Raw genomic sequence first — 13,978 nt, forward strand, 5'->3', positions numbered from 1 at the left:
TTTTTTTTTAACAGTTGATGGGCTATCCACTCTCCGAAGGGAAACTGAACCAGAAGACAGCCATGTCACTCTTGTGGAAGTCCTATCCCCTTGTTGTAAGAGTCTAGGAATCATGGGAATTGGCTGAGACCCAGAGAGGGACAAGGACTTGCCCAAATCATAGAGCAATTAAGTGGCAAAATGAATTTTTTGGGGGCCAAAAAAATGAATTTTTGCCACTTCATTGCTTCCATAGAGCAATGAAGACTGGGGCCTCAGGTTTTCCCCCATCTTTCCACCTTCCCCACTTCACTTTCCACCCTAGCGGGGAGTTGCACAGGACTCGTGAGTTTCACCATTGAGGTAGGCCTTCCTGATGGGCTGGAGAAGCTACATTGCTCACCAGGGGGTGGTGGTCACTTTATTGATCTATTTTAGCACATTCCTAAGGAACTGATTCCAGAAGCCATTGAGAAGTACTTAGGAGGAACAGACGACCCTGTCAAAAAGAAAGACCTCTTCCTGGACTTAATGGGGGATGTGCTGTTCGGTGTCCCATCTGTGATTGTGGCCCGGAACCACAGAGGTGAGTCCTAGAGGTCGAACACGGGAGGGATATGGACCCCACCAGCTTCTGTATCTGACCCACCTACCTCCCAGCATAGACAGATGTGGAAAAAGCCGAGGGTCAGGCCTCAAAGGCTGATTCCATATGGCATGGGATGAGGTGCTGTCTTATTTTGGTTTATGCCAGTAGCAGACTGTGAGAAAAAAAATCCAGAGGCAAGTGGTTTTTTTACGATAATGATCCCAGATAACAACAGTAGGGAAGTAGGGAAGTGGGGAAGTGAGAGAGGAAAGAGATGGAATCCAATCCATGATGCCTTGACAAGGGAGTATCCTCTGTGGACAACTGGAGCGCTCAGGGGCATCCTATCTGAGCAGCAAGAGAGCCAGGGTATTTATCCACCAGCTTCCACTTGTCATTGGTTGAAGGCTCTTGCAAGGAGTTGTTTATTCCGTGTGACTTTGACTTGCTGCACACCAGGGCAGAGTAGTCTCTTATGACCAGAAAAAGGCCTCATGCCAGGACCTAAAGATGCTCGAGGTGGAAGTCAGGCTGACATGCCCAGGAAGAGGGGATATGGGTGAGACACTGACAGCATCTGCTCAAGGGCTCCATGCCTGGAGTTATCATGGAACCTAGGGCTGCTGTAGGACAAATATTGAAAGATGAGTCTTGGAAGGTTTTTAAGGTCCAAGCTGGCTGCAAACAAGCTTGTTAAGTATTGGAGCTGGAAAAAGAGTGGGAGTCCTGCACAGGATCCAGAGGATTGTCCAGGACCAAGAAGGCCAAAAGGAAGAGCTGTGGTGGGTGTGGGGGAGGTGGTCTGAAGAATGGCAGTGTCTGAGGCTGGCTTTTGTCTATCTCAGTGTGTACAGGAACACGCAAGCACAGGGCCAGGGAAGGGTCTATGCAGGACCTTCTACCACTGACCCAAGGCTGTGTGGGTGGGGCATGAGGTTAGGGATGCGTGGGCTCACCTAGAGAGGAGTGTCCTCTCCTGGGCGCCAACTAGCGGAGGCTCACAGGACTCCTCTTTTTTTTCCAGCTCTCATTCGCCTAGTCTGCAAGCCAGGAAATGTCCTCTCTCTAACCATGCTGGAAGGGTTTTTAAATTTAAAACTTCATAAGCTATAGCTAAAGCTGATCTAGCAGGTGCCCAGACACACCTTTGCACAGGAAGGGGTAGGTGCTCATAACTCTCACTTCTTCACAGGGTCCTGATAAAACCCTATAACCAGGACCACTGGAGTTGAATCAGTTCTGTCTTAAACTTGGCTTTGCCCCATGCTCTGCGTCTGATCTGTATATAGTGTTCCCAAATCCATCTTCCGATAGTTTGATCAATACTGAACTTCTGTTTTTCATCTGATTTCCCATGACTTTGAGTTCAGGGTTTTTTTTTTTTTTTTTGCCAGGACTACACAGATCTTATCAACTTTCACTTATTGTTGTGTCTCACTCTTTTTGATAAAAACAACATTTCTGAACATAAAGTTAGTATGCTAAAGTTAATATGCAGAAAGTTTCAAAAAATATGGAAACACATAAAGAAGAAACTAGATATCAGTCCTAATTCCCCCACCTGGAGGCAAGTGGTATAAATGTTTTTGTGCTTTCTTCTAAAGATTTTTCATGTCCTATATACTTTAAAAATCAATTTCATACTTTGCTTTTGTTCATAGAACACTATGTTGTGAAGATTTTCTGAATGTTGATACAAACTCATCAAAGCGTTCCTTATTCCATGAAATCGCTGTATTAAATAGACTATAATATTTCTATCCTATTAGATGTTTAGCCTGGCTGCTCACATTCTGATGCTACAATAACATTGAGCTCAGCCTAATGTTTATAAGTCTCTAACCACATGTCTAATAATTTTCTTAGGATTCTTTTTAGAAATGAATAACTAGGCTGGACCATAGAAATATTTTAGAACCTTGGCAAATAATGCAAATTTGCATTCCAGTGCATAAGAATGTGGATTTCTTAATTCCCTTTCTCATTTGGGATACTAAGGTTAAAAGTTAATGCTGCCAATTTGCCCCACCAAAAAGAAGCACATCACCCTGTTTTCTTTTGCATGTCTTTCATGACATGTCTTTCATTGTCTCTGCTTCTCTTCTTGTGTCTATTTGTTATTGCCCAAAACTGTGCCCTACTATCCTCTGAAGACTTGTGTTGTGACTGAAGGAATTGTATGAATATCAATGGCTTTAGCCAAAAAGGTTTGACAAAGTACGTTTTGGGCAGCATGTTGCCTATAATAAGTTCTCTCATTCACAAAAGCTCTTTCCTCTATAGTTGGCTCTGAGTTCCTTTGGAAAATGTTTGAATGGTAAAGGCAAGGTCAAACCCTCTTTTTAGCAAGTTTTGCTTGACCTTGAAGCAGCCATTTAACAGGTGGATTACAGAGCCACAGAAGGATGGCTTCTTCCCAAGCGTGCTTCCTGCTGAGCTGAGAGTGCAGTGCAGGAGGCTGACAAAGATGAGTGAATAGATTATTCTTCATTCTCACATTGAAATGACATGTGCAGGTGGGGCATGAGGTTAGGGATGCGTGAGCTCCCATTGTTAAATCCTTTTGTGGCTGAATATTTAAGGATGTTAAGAAATGATGGCTGGAGGTGGTGGCTCATGCCTACACTCTCAGCACTTTGGGAGGCTGAGGTGGGAGGATTGTGAGAGCCTAGGATTTCAAGATCAGCCTGGGCAACATAGTGAGACCCTTTCTCTACAAAAAAAAATTGTTTTTAAAAAGTGATGATAGTATATTACAAAATAACATATATAATATCATTCCAAGTTTATATACATAAAAGAGAGATAAGCTAAAATAAAAAAGAAGCATTCTCTGTGGTAGAGTTATGAGTGATGTTTTAAATTGATTTTTAAAATGGATTTTCAAAATGATTTTTAAATTATATAGGAGGTGGAAACTGTAAAGTGCTGAGGCACAGGACCAGGCTGCCCACGAGGTGTTCCTGAAGGGGCAGCCATCTGTGGCTCTAATCAGCCAATCATTGGGAAACTGGCATCTTCTAGGGGCTGGGACAGGAGAGCTTTGTTGGTGGGAGAGGAGGACAGAGCAGGAGAGAGGGCAGGGGAGAGGCAAGGTCACCCTTGCTCAGCCCCTTCTTTTCTCTGCCAGGACTTTACTGCCTTAACACGCTAACACTCCCAGGCCAGGCAGGCAGCAAGACACATAGGGACAGTGAGCTGTAAAGCAGTGAGTGCTGCAAATTCCTGAGACACAAGAGGCAAATTTTCCCTCTCTGCATATGTTTGTACTTAAATAGACTCACGTTCATACAAGCAACTTGGATTTGCTTCAGTCTTCTCAGGATGGGTGAGAAAAACACTGCAAATGCTCAAACCGAAGCAGAACAGAAGACACCTGTCAGGGTGGAGATGGCGTCCAAGTGAATGAATGCGAGTCTGTTATCAATGAACTATATCCAGTGTAACCAGATGTTACACTTGTGAAACGTCTTGTGAAAAAATGTGCCAGCAGGCAAAGGGGTTTACGAGGCTGAGTCAGTGTCCCTGCACTGGCAGTTATTTTAAATGAATGGACCCAGGGTTTCCACATTCATTCATTAAACATTTGTTCATTGAACAAATATCTGGCTCAAATTCCGCTTCCACTTCAGCTAGCTATGCAGCCCGGAGCACGTCACTGAGCTTTCTTGCAATGCTGTTTCTCTACTGTGCTGACAGCCAGAGGCTTCCTGCAGAGCTGGAGACCTTGGTAGCCTCCAGGTGTGTGTCTGGCAACATGAACTGTGCGTGAATCCTTGTCTTCTCAGATGCTGGAGCACCTACCTACATGTATGAGTTTCAGTACCGTCCAAGCTTCTCATCAGACATGAAACCCAAGACAGTGATTGGAGACCATGGGGACGAGCTCTTCTCTGTCCTTGGGGCCCCATTTTTAAAAGGTAATTCCTCCTTGCTGTCCGTGAGCTTGCAGTTAGGAGACTGACCTGGGTTCCAGTCTTGGTGTGGTGGCCTTCAGCAATTTTGTCCTCTCCTGGTCTTGGTTTCCTGATTCTGTATAACAGGGTTGAATGTCATTGGGTTGTCCGCCGGCTTCCTCCCGCTCTAACACATGTGAGGGGAGATATGTATTCATGGGCCCTCTGCCACAGACACACAGAATCATGCTCTGTGACATCAACAAGACAGGTGGTGGGGGGGCTCTCCTGCAGGATTCACTATGACAGGATTGAATGTCATTGGGTTGTCCCCCAGTTTCCTCCTGCTCTAATACACCTGAGGGAGGATGTGTATTCTTATGACCTCTGCCACCCACATTCAGAATCCTGGGCTGTATCATCAACAAGATAGGCGGTGGGACACACGGAGGGCCCTGCTGTAGGTTGAGAAGCCATCAGTCAATTTCCCTCTCCCAGGAGCGCTGAGAATGTGAGTGAGGGTGAGGTTAGAATTGGTTAACCCTGAGTCAGGTCTAATGTGTGTCGGTTTGTGTTTCTGTCTTCCTGTCTCTAACAAAACCTCATAAAAGTTTAAATTTAATACAATTAATAATTGTTAATTTAGAAATCACAGGATGTATGAATTTGGAATGGGAGAGACTTTATTTTTGATATGGTTTATAGTCAGCAAAGTGGCCATCCCTCAAGCTGGGAAGGTGCCTCTGGCCAAGCCCAGAAACAGGCTCATCGAACGAGAAGGGGTTGGGTAGAAGTTTATATGAACGGATTGGCTAAACATACATGTTCAACGGGTTACAGGGGAGCAATGGATATTCATGAAGACAGTCCTGACAGATGTGTATTAAACAAACATGCATGAAACATTGCCCTTGTTCACCTGGTGGTGGAGACCTAATATTTAAATTTATTACAATTAGGGCCTATAAATCCAAAGGTCTTCTCAGGACACAAAGCCCAGCAAGGGAGCAGCCTCTGTACACCGGCCAGGTCCAGTCCATGGTTGGTGATGTTCTTATCTGGAGAAAGTTACTGAAATCAGTCTCTTATGCAATCAAAGCGGTAGTTAAGTCTGGCGAGTCAGGGTTCTGTTTGTCTGCGTATCCCAGCTGCAGCCGTTGTTATTGTTTTCATTTTGCTTAACTCCAGGCCAGTGCTGGTTTAGCTGCTAGAGAAAGAGAAGCACCTCGTGGCAGTGAGAGCAAAGTGGATTCTTTAAGGGTAAAGACGTAGGCCTGAACCCTTGCCCGACGTGGCCTTAGGACTCATTTTTAATTTGGTGTCTTATTGCCACAAAGAATGTGTTCTCTCAGAATGATGACCTTTATTTTATTGCTGATGCCGGTGGTGTCTAAACCACAAAAGGGAGGGAGTATTATGAGGCATGTCTGACCTCCTGTCTGTTTCCAGGCAGGAACTAGTTTAGCGTTTTTCTGGGCTCCCCTTAGCCCAGAAAGGGTCTGTTCAGTGAGTTGGGGTGTTAGGATTTTAATTTTAGTTTATATTATACAATATTTTTAAAAATCCTTTCACAGTGTCTTCTAAGCCTTAACTCTCAGCTGTTACAGATCACATGGGACTCACCCCATGGCTGCTCAGGGCACACCATCACCACTGGGCATGTCCCAATTGTGCACACTTAGGAGGCTTGAGTTCTGTTATATTTCAGAATATGAATTGTGGGTTTGTGCAAGAGAGGGAGAAAAGACCCAAGAAAGAGCAACCCTGGGAGGTGGGGAAAGCGCATGGAATGATGCATGCCCATTGCTGAGGCCTAGGTCAGCCATGCTCAAAGGTAAAGTACACACAAATCCAACAGGATCTTCTAAATTTACAGACCTCAGCTCAGTGGGTGTGGAGCATGTGCCAAGACTGTATTTCTAGCAGGTTCGCACATGATGCTGACTCTGCAGGTCCATGGACCACACTTTGAGTAATAAAGGCTTTTTTTCTCCTTCCCCACAGAGGGTGCCTCAGAAGAGGAGATCAGACTTAGCAAGATGGTGATGAAATTCTGGGCCAACTTTGCTCGAAATGGGTGAGGCTCTTGGCAAAGACAGAGCATGGCTGGTTAGGGTGGGGTCGGAGCATGCCTATTGGGAAGGGACAGCTTCTAAGGTTCTAGTGATCAAACTTCTGACCCTGTGACCATAGCACTCTGACAATGAGAGCTCTCTACAAATGGAGAGGCCGCCCCTGGAGATAGTGAACTCCCCATCTCTGGAGATATACAAACCTCTTGACAGAGATAACTTGGGCATCCTCGCACATCTCAGAAGATTGTTGGGAACACACAGCAGCTTTGGGGCAATTCTATTTGATTTCGTTTCCAGAAACCCCAATGGCAAAGGGCTGCCCCACTGGCCAGAGTACAACCAGAAGGAAGGGTACCTGCAGATTGGTGCCAACACCCAGGAAGCCCAGAAGCTGAAGGACAAAGAAGTAGCTTTCTGGACCAACCTCTTTGCCAAGAAGGCAATGGAGAAGCCACCCCAGACGGAACACATTGAGCTGTGAATGGAAGATCCATCCAGCCTCGGGAGCCTGGAGGAGCAAAGACTGGGGTCTTTTGCGAAAAGGATTGCAGGTTCAGAAGGCATCTTACCATGGCTGGGGAATTGTCTGGTGGTGGAGGGCAGGGGGCAGAGGTCATGAAGGAGCAAGTGTTTTATTTGTGACCCCAGCTTTGGCAATAAAAGATCTTTTCAAAGCAAAATCAGTGCTTGTGTCTTGTACTGGAGATTAATCCATCCTCCGCAGAGACAGGACAATGAAAGAGGCAATGTGAGAAGGAAGCTGGATTTGCTGGGGATGGTTTGGCCTCAGGACGAGCAGAGTCCAGAGGTCTGGGTCGTGGACAGTGCTCAGGGGAGCTCTGGGCCTAGTGCATGCTTCTGAGCTCCAAACAATTTCCAACAATAGGATTTAGGAGTGCCAGAGTGCAGCATCCCTATCCTCCATTTGGAGCTGCCTATGGAAACGGAAGTGGCCCAGGCTGAGAATTTGCCTGGATCAGGGAAGAGAGAAAGGTGCCGAGGTGATCCTGTGGCACTGTTGGATGGCCTTTATTGACTCTTGCACAGGTTTGCAACACCTTCCTCAGTATGTACACTAGCCTCCTAGACCCCTCCCTGAGGCTGTCTCTTTCAACAGCTGGTCTAAACTCCCTCTGTAGCCTGGACCACTTCTGTTGCAGACAGTGACCACCTTGGAGTAAGTCTCCAGAGGGTCATCCTAATATTGTGTCTTTCAGAACCTCAGGGGTGATTTCTGGTTTCTGCTATAATGTAGAAAGCTCTAAAGAGTGTCACTCCTGCCTTATCAGAAAGAGAAAACTGGATTGTCCTCAAAATCATAACTTTTCCTGCACCAAATAGCTGAAGTTGCAAGGCACATGATTACCCTGAAATCGATGGGAAGAAAAGCACTTGGTGGAAACGTGGGATGTGAGCGCTGGCTTACCTCTAACCTGTAGGCAGTAGATGGGGTGACCATAATGAGCAGAAATACTCTATGAATTTTAATCAGTGCTGAAGGCCAAGTGTGGGCCACTGTGAGAGTATAAAATCTCTGGGAACCATGGGCCCAAGGAGGAGTTGACTCCCTTCACAGACTCTACCCAATGGACGTCTATCAGGAGCTGACAAGAAAGATTGGGGTAGATAGTAAGACTGGAGAGGGCCAGGCACGGTGGCTCAGGCCTGTAATCCAGCACTTTGGGAGGCCGAGGTGGGCAGATGATGAGGTGAGGAGATCGAGACCATCATGGCTAACACAATGAAACCCTGTCTCTACTAAAAATACAAAAAAATTAGCTGGGTATGGTGGTGGGCGCCTGTAGTCCTAGCTACTCAGGAGGCTGAGGCAGGAGAACTGCATGAACCCAGGAGGCGGGGCTTGCAGTGAGCGGAGATCATGCCACTGCACTGGCATGTCGCGTAGGCGACAGAGCGAGACTCCATCTAAAAAAAAAAAAATTCGCCCTAGGCAGAGCTGCAGGGGAGGGTGCCAAGCGGGCTCAGGACCTGCACATGAGTAGCTGCCCCACCTGGTGCTGCCCCAGGTAACGCATCTACAAGATGAGCCTCCCTTCCCCCAGCAGGGACAGATCCCACTGAGTCCTGCCCCGCGTGCTCTGCTAAAAGTTTGTATCAAGTGTGTGCCTCATTATTCCCTGCGACGGGAAGGGCTGGGGAGAAAAAAACCTACCTTGCCACTTGATTGTGTCAAAATACAAGGGAATTCATTGCAAAGAGCTCGCCGTGCTCCATGAACAGGGTGGAGCTCAAGTCTGAAATTAAAGGATGGGTAGGAAGGGGAACGGCCAGCCACAGCATGGTGGAAGTGTGACCCTGAGCAGTGGTGGCAAGGGGGCCAGCCCACGGGCAGCAGGGCTGGTGTTCGTAAGGTTGCTGGAGCACACCGTGGGTGCCTGGAGGACAGCTTATCTACCTTGACATGTAGGAAACAGACTTCTCTCTTTATAGGAAGATAATGCCATAAAATGTCTGTCTACCTATCTATCTATTATCTATCTCTCATCTATTTATCAATTATCTATCATCTATTATCTATTATCTATCTAATCTATCTATTTCATGAATTACATTTATGTAATTGTATTTCAAGCTCTATTTACCTCCTGAACTTTTCATGTGAGAGAGTACATTTATTCAATATATGCTTTAGGTACGTTTCATTTGGATTTCTCTTAGTACACACGATAGAGTCCTGATTAAAATCATTGCTGCATTTGATCATTTATATTCTATCCTGTAACTATAATTTATATGATCACCAGTAATTTTATCTGTATCAATCTTGTCTCCTGTATTAGATAACAGGTTCTTAAGGTCTGGTACAAACATTTAAGTTTTTTATTGAATATAACATACATATAAGAAATATATATATACACATATACACACACAAACACACACATGCTATGTATATATTGTGACTTGATAATTTCACTAACTGATCACACTGTGTAATTAGGACCCAGATCAAGACACAATATTACCAGCATCCCAAAAGCCATATGGAGCTCAATTCCAGGCGCTGCTCACTTTCCCCTCCTTGCCTATCTACCCAAAATGGTCCCACAGTCCTGACATCTAGCAGCAATATTACTTTTTCCAGGTTTTGTGGTTTATATGAACAGAATCATGTACTCTTGCATCTGGTTTCTTTCCCTCAAAATTACATTTATGAGATTTACGTGTATTGTTGTATATGGCTGTAGTTTGTCATCATTGCTGTATAGTCATTCATTGTATGGATATGCCATAATTTACTGGTGTAGGGCATTTGGAGAATGTATTAGTCTGCTCAGGCTTCTGTAACAAAATACCATAGACTGGGTGGCTTAATCAACTGAAATTCGCATTTGCATAGTTCTCAAGGCTAGAAGTTCCAGAACAGGACACAGTGAGAAGGCAGCAGTCTGCAAACAAGGAAGAGAGCCCTCACCAGGAAATGAGTCAGCTTAATCAACTGCAATTCACATTCGCATAGTTCTAGAGGCTAGAAGTTCCAGAACAGGACACAGTGAGGAGGCAGCAGTCTGCAAACAAGGAAGAGAGTCCTCACCAGGAAATGAGTCAGCCGTTCTCATTTAATGTTCTCACTTTAGATGATCATGCAAGGGACAAAATCTCCAGAATCTTTCCTGGGCTGGGTCACAGCTGGGGTGGGAAAGCTGTAGCCCCTCTGAAACTTCCCACATAGCTGTCCTTCTATGGAGGCCAGGAGCACATCAGGGAGGGTACAGTCCACAGTCCCCCTCCATCCCACCAATCAGTCTCCAAGGGGTCTTCACATCCACAAAATATCATTTTCACAGATCAATAGCACGCACACCAAGACACGCAAATTCAAACCAGATACCCCAATGGCACTTATTGAATTTGCAAGGATTTTTACCACTACTCTTTTGGTGGTAGTGCCTAGTGGCAAGAATATAGAAAACCAGGAAGTTTCACCACTGATGTGAGAGATCAGTAGCTCCTGGGATTTGGGCAGAACTTTGTGCAGTCCAGCTTTTTGGAGAAGCTTATGTCATTTATGCTTGCTGAGTCCTGTGTAAGCCCCAAAGCCAAGCTTTCACAAGCTAGGACTTAGGCAACTTTGAAAAGGAGGAGTTTATATTCTACCCTCTCGAAGAGTGTGTAGGAGGTTCCCCTTGAGAGTAACCACTGGTCCCTCCAGATGGCTTGGCTGCTTCTGCCAGGCTCTACTTTCAGAAATGCCCTTCATTGTACAATTCTCAGAATTAAAGCCTTTCAGCATCTCCTCATTGCCCGAGGATGAAGTCTGTTCTCCTTGGCTTGGCATTGAAGCTCTCTGTCCTCCATTCACCCTTCTAGTCCAACTGGCCTCCCCAAGAAGCCCCTGAACCTGCCTTGTTCCAATGCTAATTTCTTCTCTGCCTCTCCAAATTTTGCCCGTCTCTCAATACCCGGTACCATCAAGAGTCATCACAGCTTTGGGCATTAACATATAGGAATATTGCTAGTTCTCAGGTCAAGAAAACACACAGAACGTGCATCTCTATGGAGGCCACTCTATTCACCTGGATGCTTGTAATGTAATCTGTAGTTTGAGTTCACAGGGTTCTTTCCAGATTATAATTCAATCTTCACTTTTCTGTGTCTAAATTTTTACATGGCTTTCTGAATCATCTTTTTCCCAATTTTATTCTTAACAGGCTAAAGGAAGGCTTAATAGAGTAGCCCTAATGAATAGGATCTGGGTTTATAATCAGGCTTTTGTGATTTGAATCAAAGAAATGCAAAAACTTAGTGTTTATCGGAGTGTGGTGCACTTATTCCCAGAGTTATGCAAGATCATTTTAGATGGTGCACAAACTAGAAACCACTTATAGAATGGTTGTTTATTTATTTTGCTGTGTATTAGCGAAAAAAAACCCCTTACTATCAAGTCCATGGTTTAATGGATATTACCTCTGAGAAGGATTGCCGGCAGTCTGTTAAAATCTGTCCCACTTTCCTTGGTACACAGCCAGATTACATTTTCCAGCCTTGGTTGCAATTAGATTGAACATATGAATAAGTTATCACCAATGTCCTCTGAGTGGGAGTGGAGAGTGCCACAGCCAGGCCTGGCCCATACAAATGCTCCATGGTCACATTTCTGACAACAACAAAATAAAAGAAGCTAAATATTGACATTACAGGATTGGCTATTAATAAGATGAGACATGGATGCTGTTGTGTAACTGGGCTTTGCATAAGGGGTTTTCCATTGTGATTGGATATTCCCCTTTAAGACCAAATCTGAATTGTTCTGACATGCCCAGGAAGAGGGGATATGGGTGAGACACTGACAGCATCTGCTGCAAGGGCTCCATGCCTGCTGTTATCATGGGACATAGGGCTGCTATACGACAAGTACTGAAAGATGAATCGTGGAAGGTTTTTAAGGTCCTAGTTGGCTACAAACAAGTTTGTTGAGTATTGGAGCTGGAGAAAGAGTGGGAGCCCTGCATGGGATCCAGAGGGTTGTCTAAGACCAAGAAGGCCAAAAGGAGGAGCCAGGGTGGATGTCAGGGAGGTGGTCTGGAGAATGGCAATGTCTGAGCTTGGCTTTTGTGTATCTCACTGTGTGCAGGAATGTGCAAGCACAGGGCCAGGACAAGGTCTACGCAGGACCTTCTAACACTGACCCAAGGCGTGTAGGTGGGCGTGAGGTTAGGGATGCTTGGGCTTACCTAGAGAGGAGTATCCTTTCCTGGGTGCCAACTAGGGGAGGCTCACAGGACTCTTTCTTCCAGCTCTCATTCGCCTAGTCTGCAAGCCAGGAAATGTCCTCTCTCTAACCATGCTGGAAGGGTTTTTAAATTGAGAACTTCATAAGCATGATAAAAACCAGCTAACACTGATCTAGCAGGTGCCCAGACACTCCTTTGCACAGGAAGGAGCAGGTGCTCATAACCCTGATTTCTTCACAGGGTCTTGATAAAACCATTTAACCAAGACCACTGGAGTTGAATCTGTTCTTTCTTAAACTTGGCCTTGGCCCATGCTCTACGTCTGATCTACATATAGTGTTCCCATCTCCATCTTCTGATGGTTTTAGCAATAGTGTACTTCTGTTTTTCATCTCATTTCCCATGACTTTGAGTTCAGGGTTGTTTTTTTTTTTTGGCCAGGACTACACAGATTTTATCAACTTTCACTTTTGTCATGTCTCACTCTTTTTGATGAAAATAACATTTCTGAATATAAAATTATTATGTTAAATTATAGAAAGTTTCAAAAATATGGAAACACAGAAAGAAGAAACTAGGTATCACTCATAATTCCACTACCTGGAGGCAAGTGGTATAAATTTTTTGTGTTTTCATCTAAATATTTTCCATGTCCCATATACTTTAAAAATCAATTTTATATTTTGCTTTTGTTCATAGAACACTATGTTGTGAGGATTTTCTGAATGTTGATGCAAACTCATCAAAGCATTCCTTATTCCATCAAATGGCTGCATGAAATAGACTTTAATATTCTTGTCCTATTAGATGTTTAGCCTGGCTGCTCACATTCTGATGCTACAATAACATTGTGATCAGCCTAAGGTTTATAAGTCTCTAACCACATGTCTAATAATTTTCTTAGGATTATTTTTAGAAGTGAATAACTAGGCTGGACCATAGAAATGTTTTAGAACTCTGAGCAGATATTGCAAAATTGCATTCCATTGCATAAGAAAGTGGATTTCTTTTTTTTTGGGGGGGGGGACAGAGTCTCGCTCTGTCACCCAGGCTGAGAGCAGTGGCATGGTCTGGGCTCACTACCAGCTCCACCTCCCGGGTTCACGCCGTTCTCCTGCCTCAGCCTCCAGAGTAGCTGCCTGCCACCACGCTCAGCTAATTTTTTGTATTTTTAGTATAGACGGGGTTTCTCCATGTTAGCCTGGTTGGTCTCGATCTCCTAACCTCGTGATCCGCCCACCTCGGCCTCCCAAAGTGCTGAGATTACAGGCGTGAGCCATCATGCCTGGCCAAGAATGTGGATTCTCTTTCTCATTTGGGATGCTAAGGTTAAAAATTAACATAACGCTGCCAGTTTCATAAAACTTCCCCACCAAGAAGCACATCAAGCCTGTTATAATCTGCATATCTTTCATGACTAGCCCTCTCATTGTCTCTGCTTCTCTTATTGTGCCTATTTGTCATTACCCAAATCTGTGCGCTACCTTCCTCTGAAGACTTGTGTTGTGATTGTAAGAATTGTATAAATATCAATGGCTTTAGCCAAAGAGTTTTACAAAGTACGTTTTAGGCAGCATGCTGCCTATAATAAGTTCTATCATTCACAAAAGCTCTTTCTTCTATGGTTGGCCTTGAGTTTCTTTGGAAAATGCTCGAGGAGCAAAGGCAAGGTCAAACCCTCCTTTTAGCAAGTTTTGCTTGACCTTGAAGCAGCCATTTAACAGGTGGATTACAGAGCCACAG

The 13,978-nt window shown here is 44.7% G+C and overlaps 1 protein-coding gene across 1 annotated transcript in view; it reads left to right on the top strand.

The window, feature by feature from the left end:
- Positions 1–7,184, top strand: part of LOC116470595 (liver carboxylesterase 1-like) — a 20,733-nt gene extending 13,549 nt beyond the window's left edge. Inside the window, exons 4-8 of the mRNA XM_058440376.1 lie at positions 15–95; positions 418–565; positions 4,357–4,488; positions 6,469–6,541; positions 6,837–7,184. Of these exons, the coding sequence (XP_058296359.1) occupies positions 15–95; positions 418–565; positions 4,357–4,488; positions 6,469–6,541; positions 6,837–7,020 (618 nt within the window). The 3' untranslated portion in view covers positions 7,021–7,184. The remainder of the gene's footprint in view (positions 1–14; positions 96–417; positions 566–4,356; positions 4,489–6,468; positions 6,542–6,836) is intronic.
- The last annotated feature ends 6,794 nt before the right edge of the window (positions 7,185–13,978 follow it).

Source organism: Hylobates moloch, unplaced genomic scaffold (genome assembly GCF_009828535.3).
Source record: "Hylobates moloch isolate HMO894 unplaced genomic scaffold, HMol_V3 SCAFFOLD_6, whole genome shotgun sequence".
Classification (NCBI taxonomy): Eukaryota; Metazoa; Chordata; class Mammalia; order Primates; family Hylobatidae; genus Hylobates; species Hylobates moloch.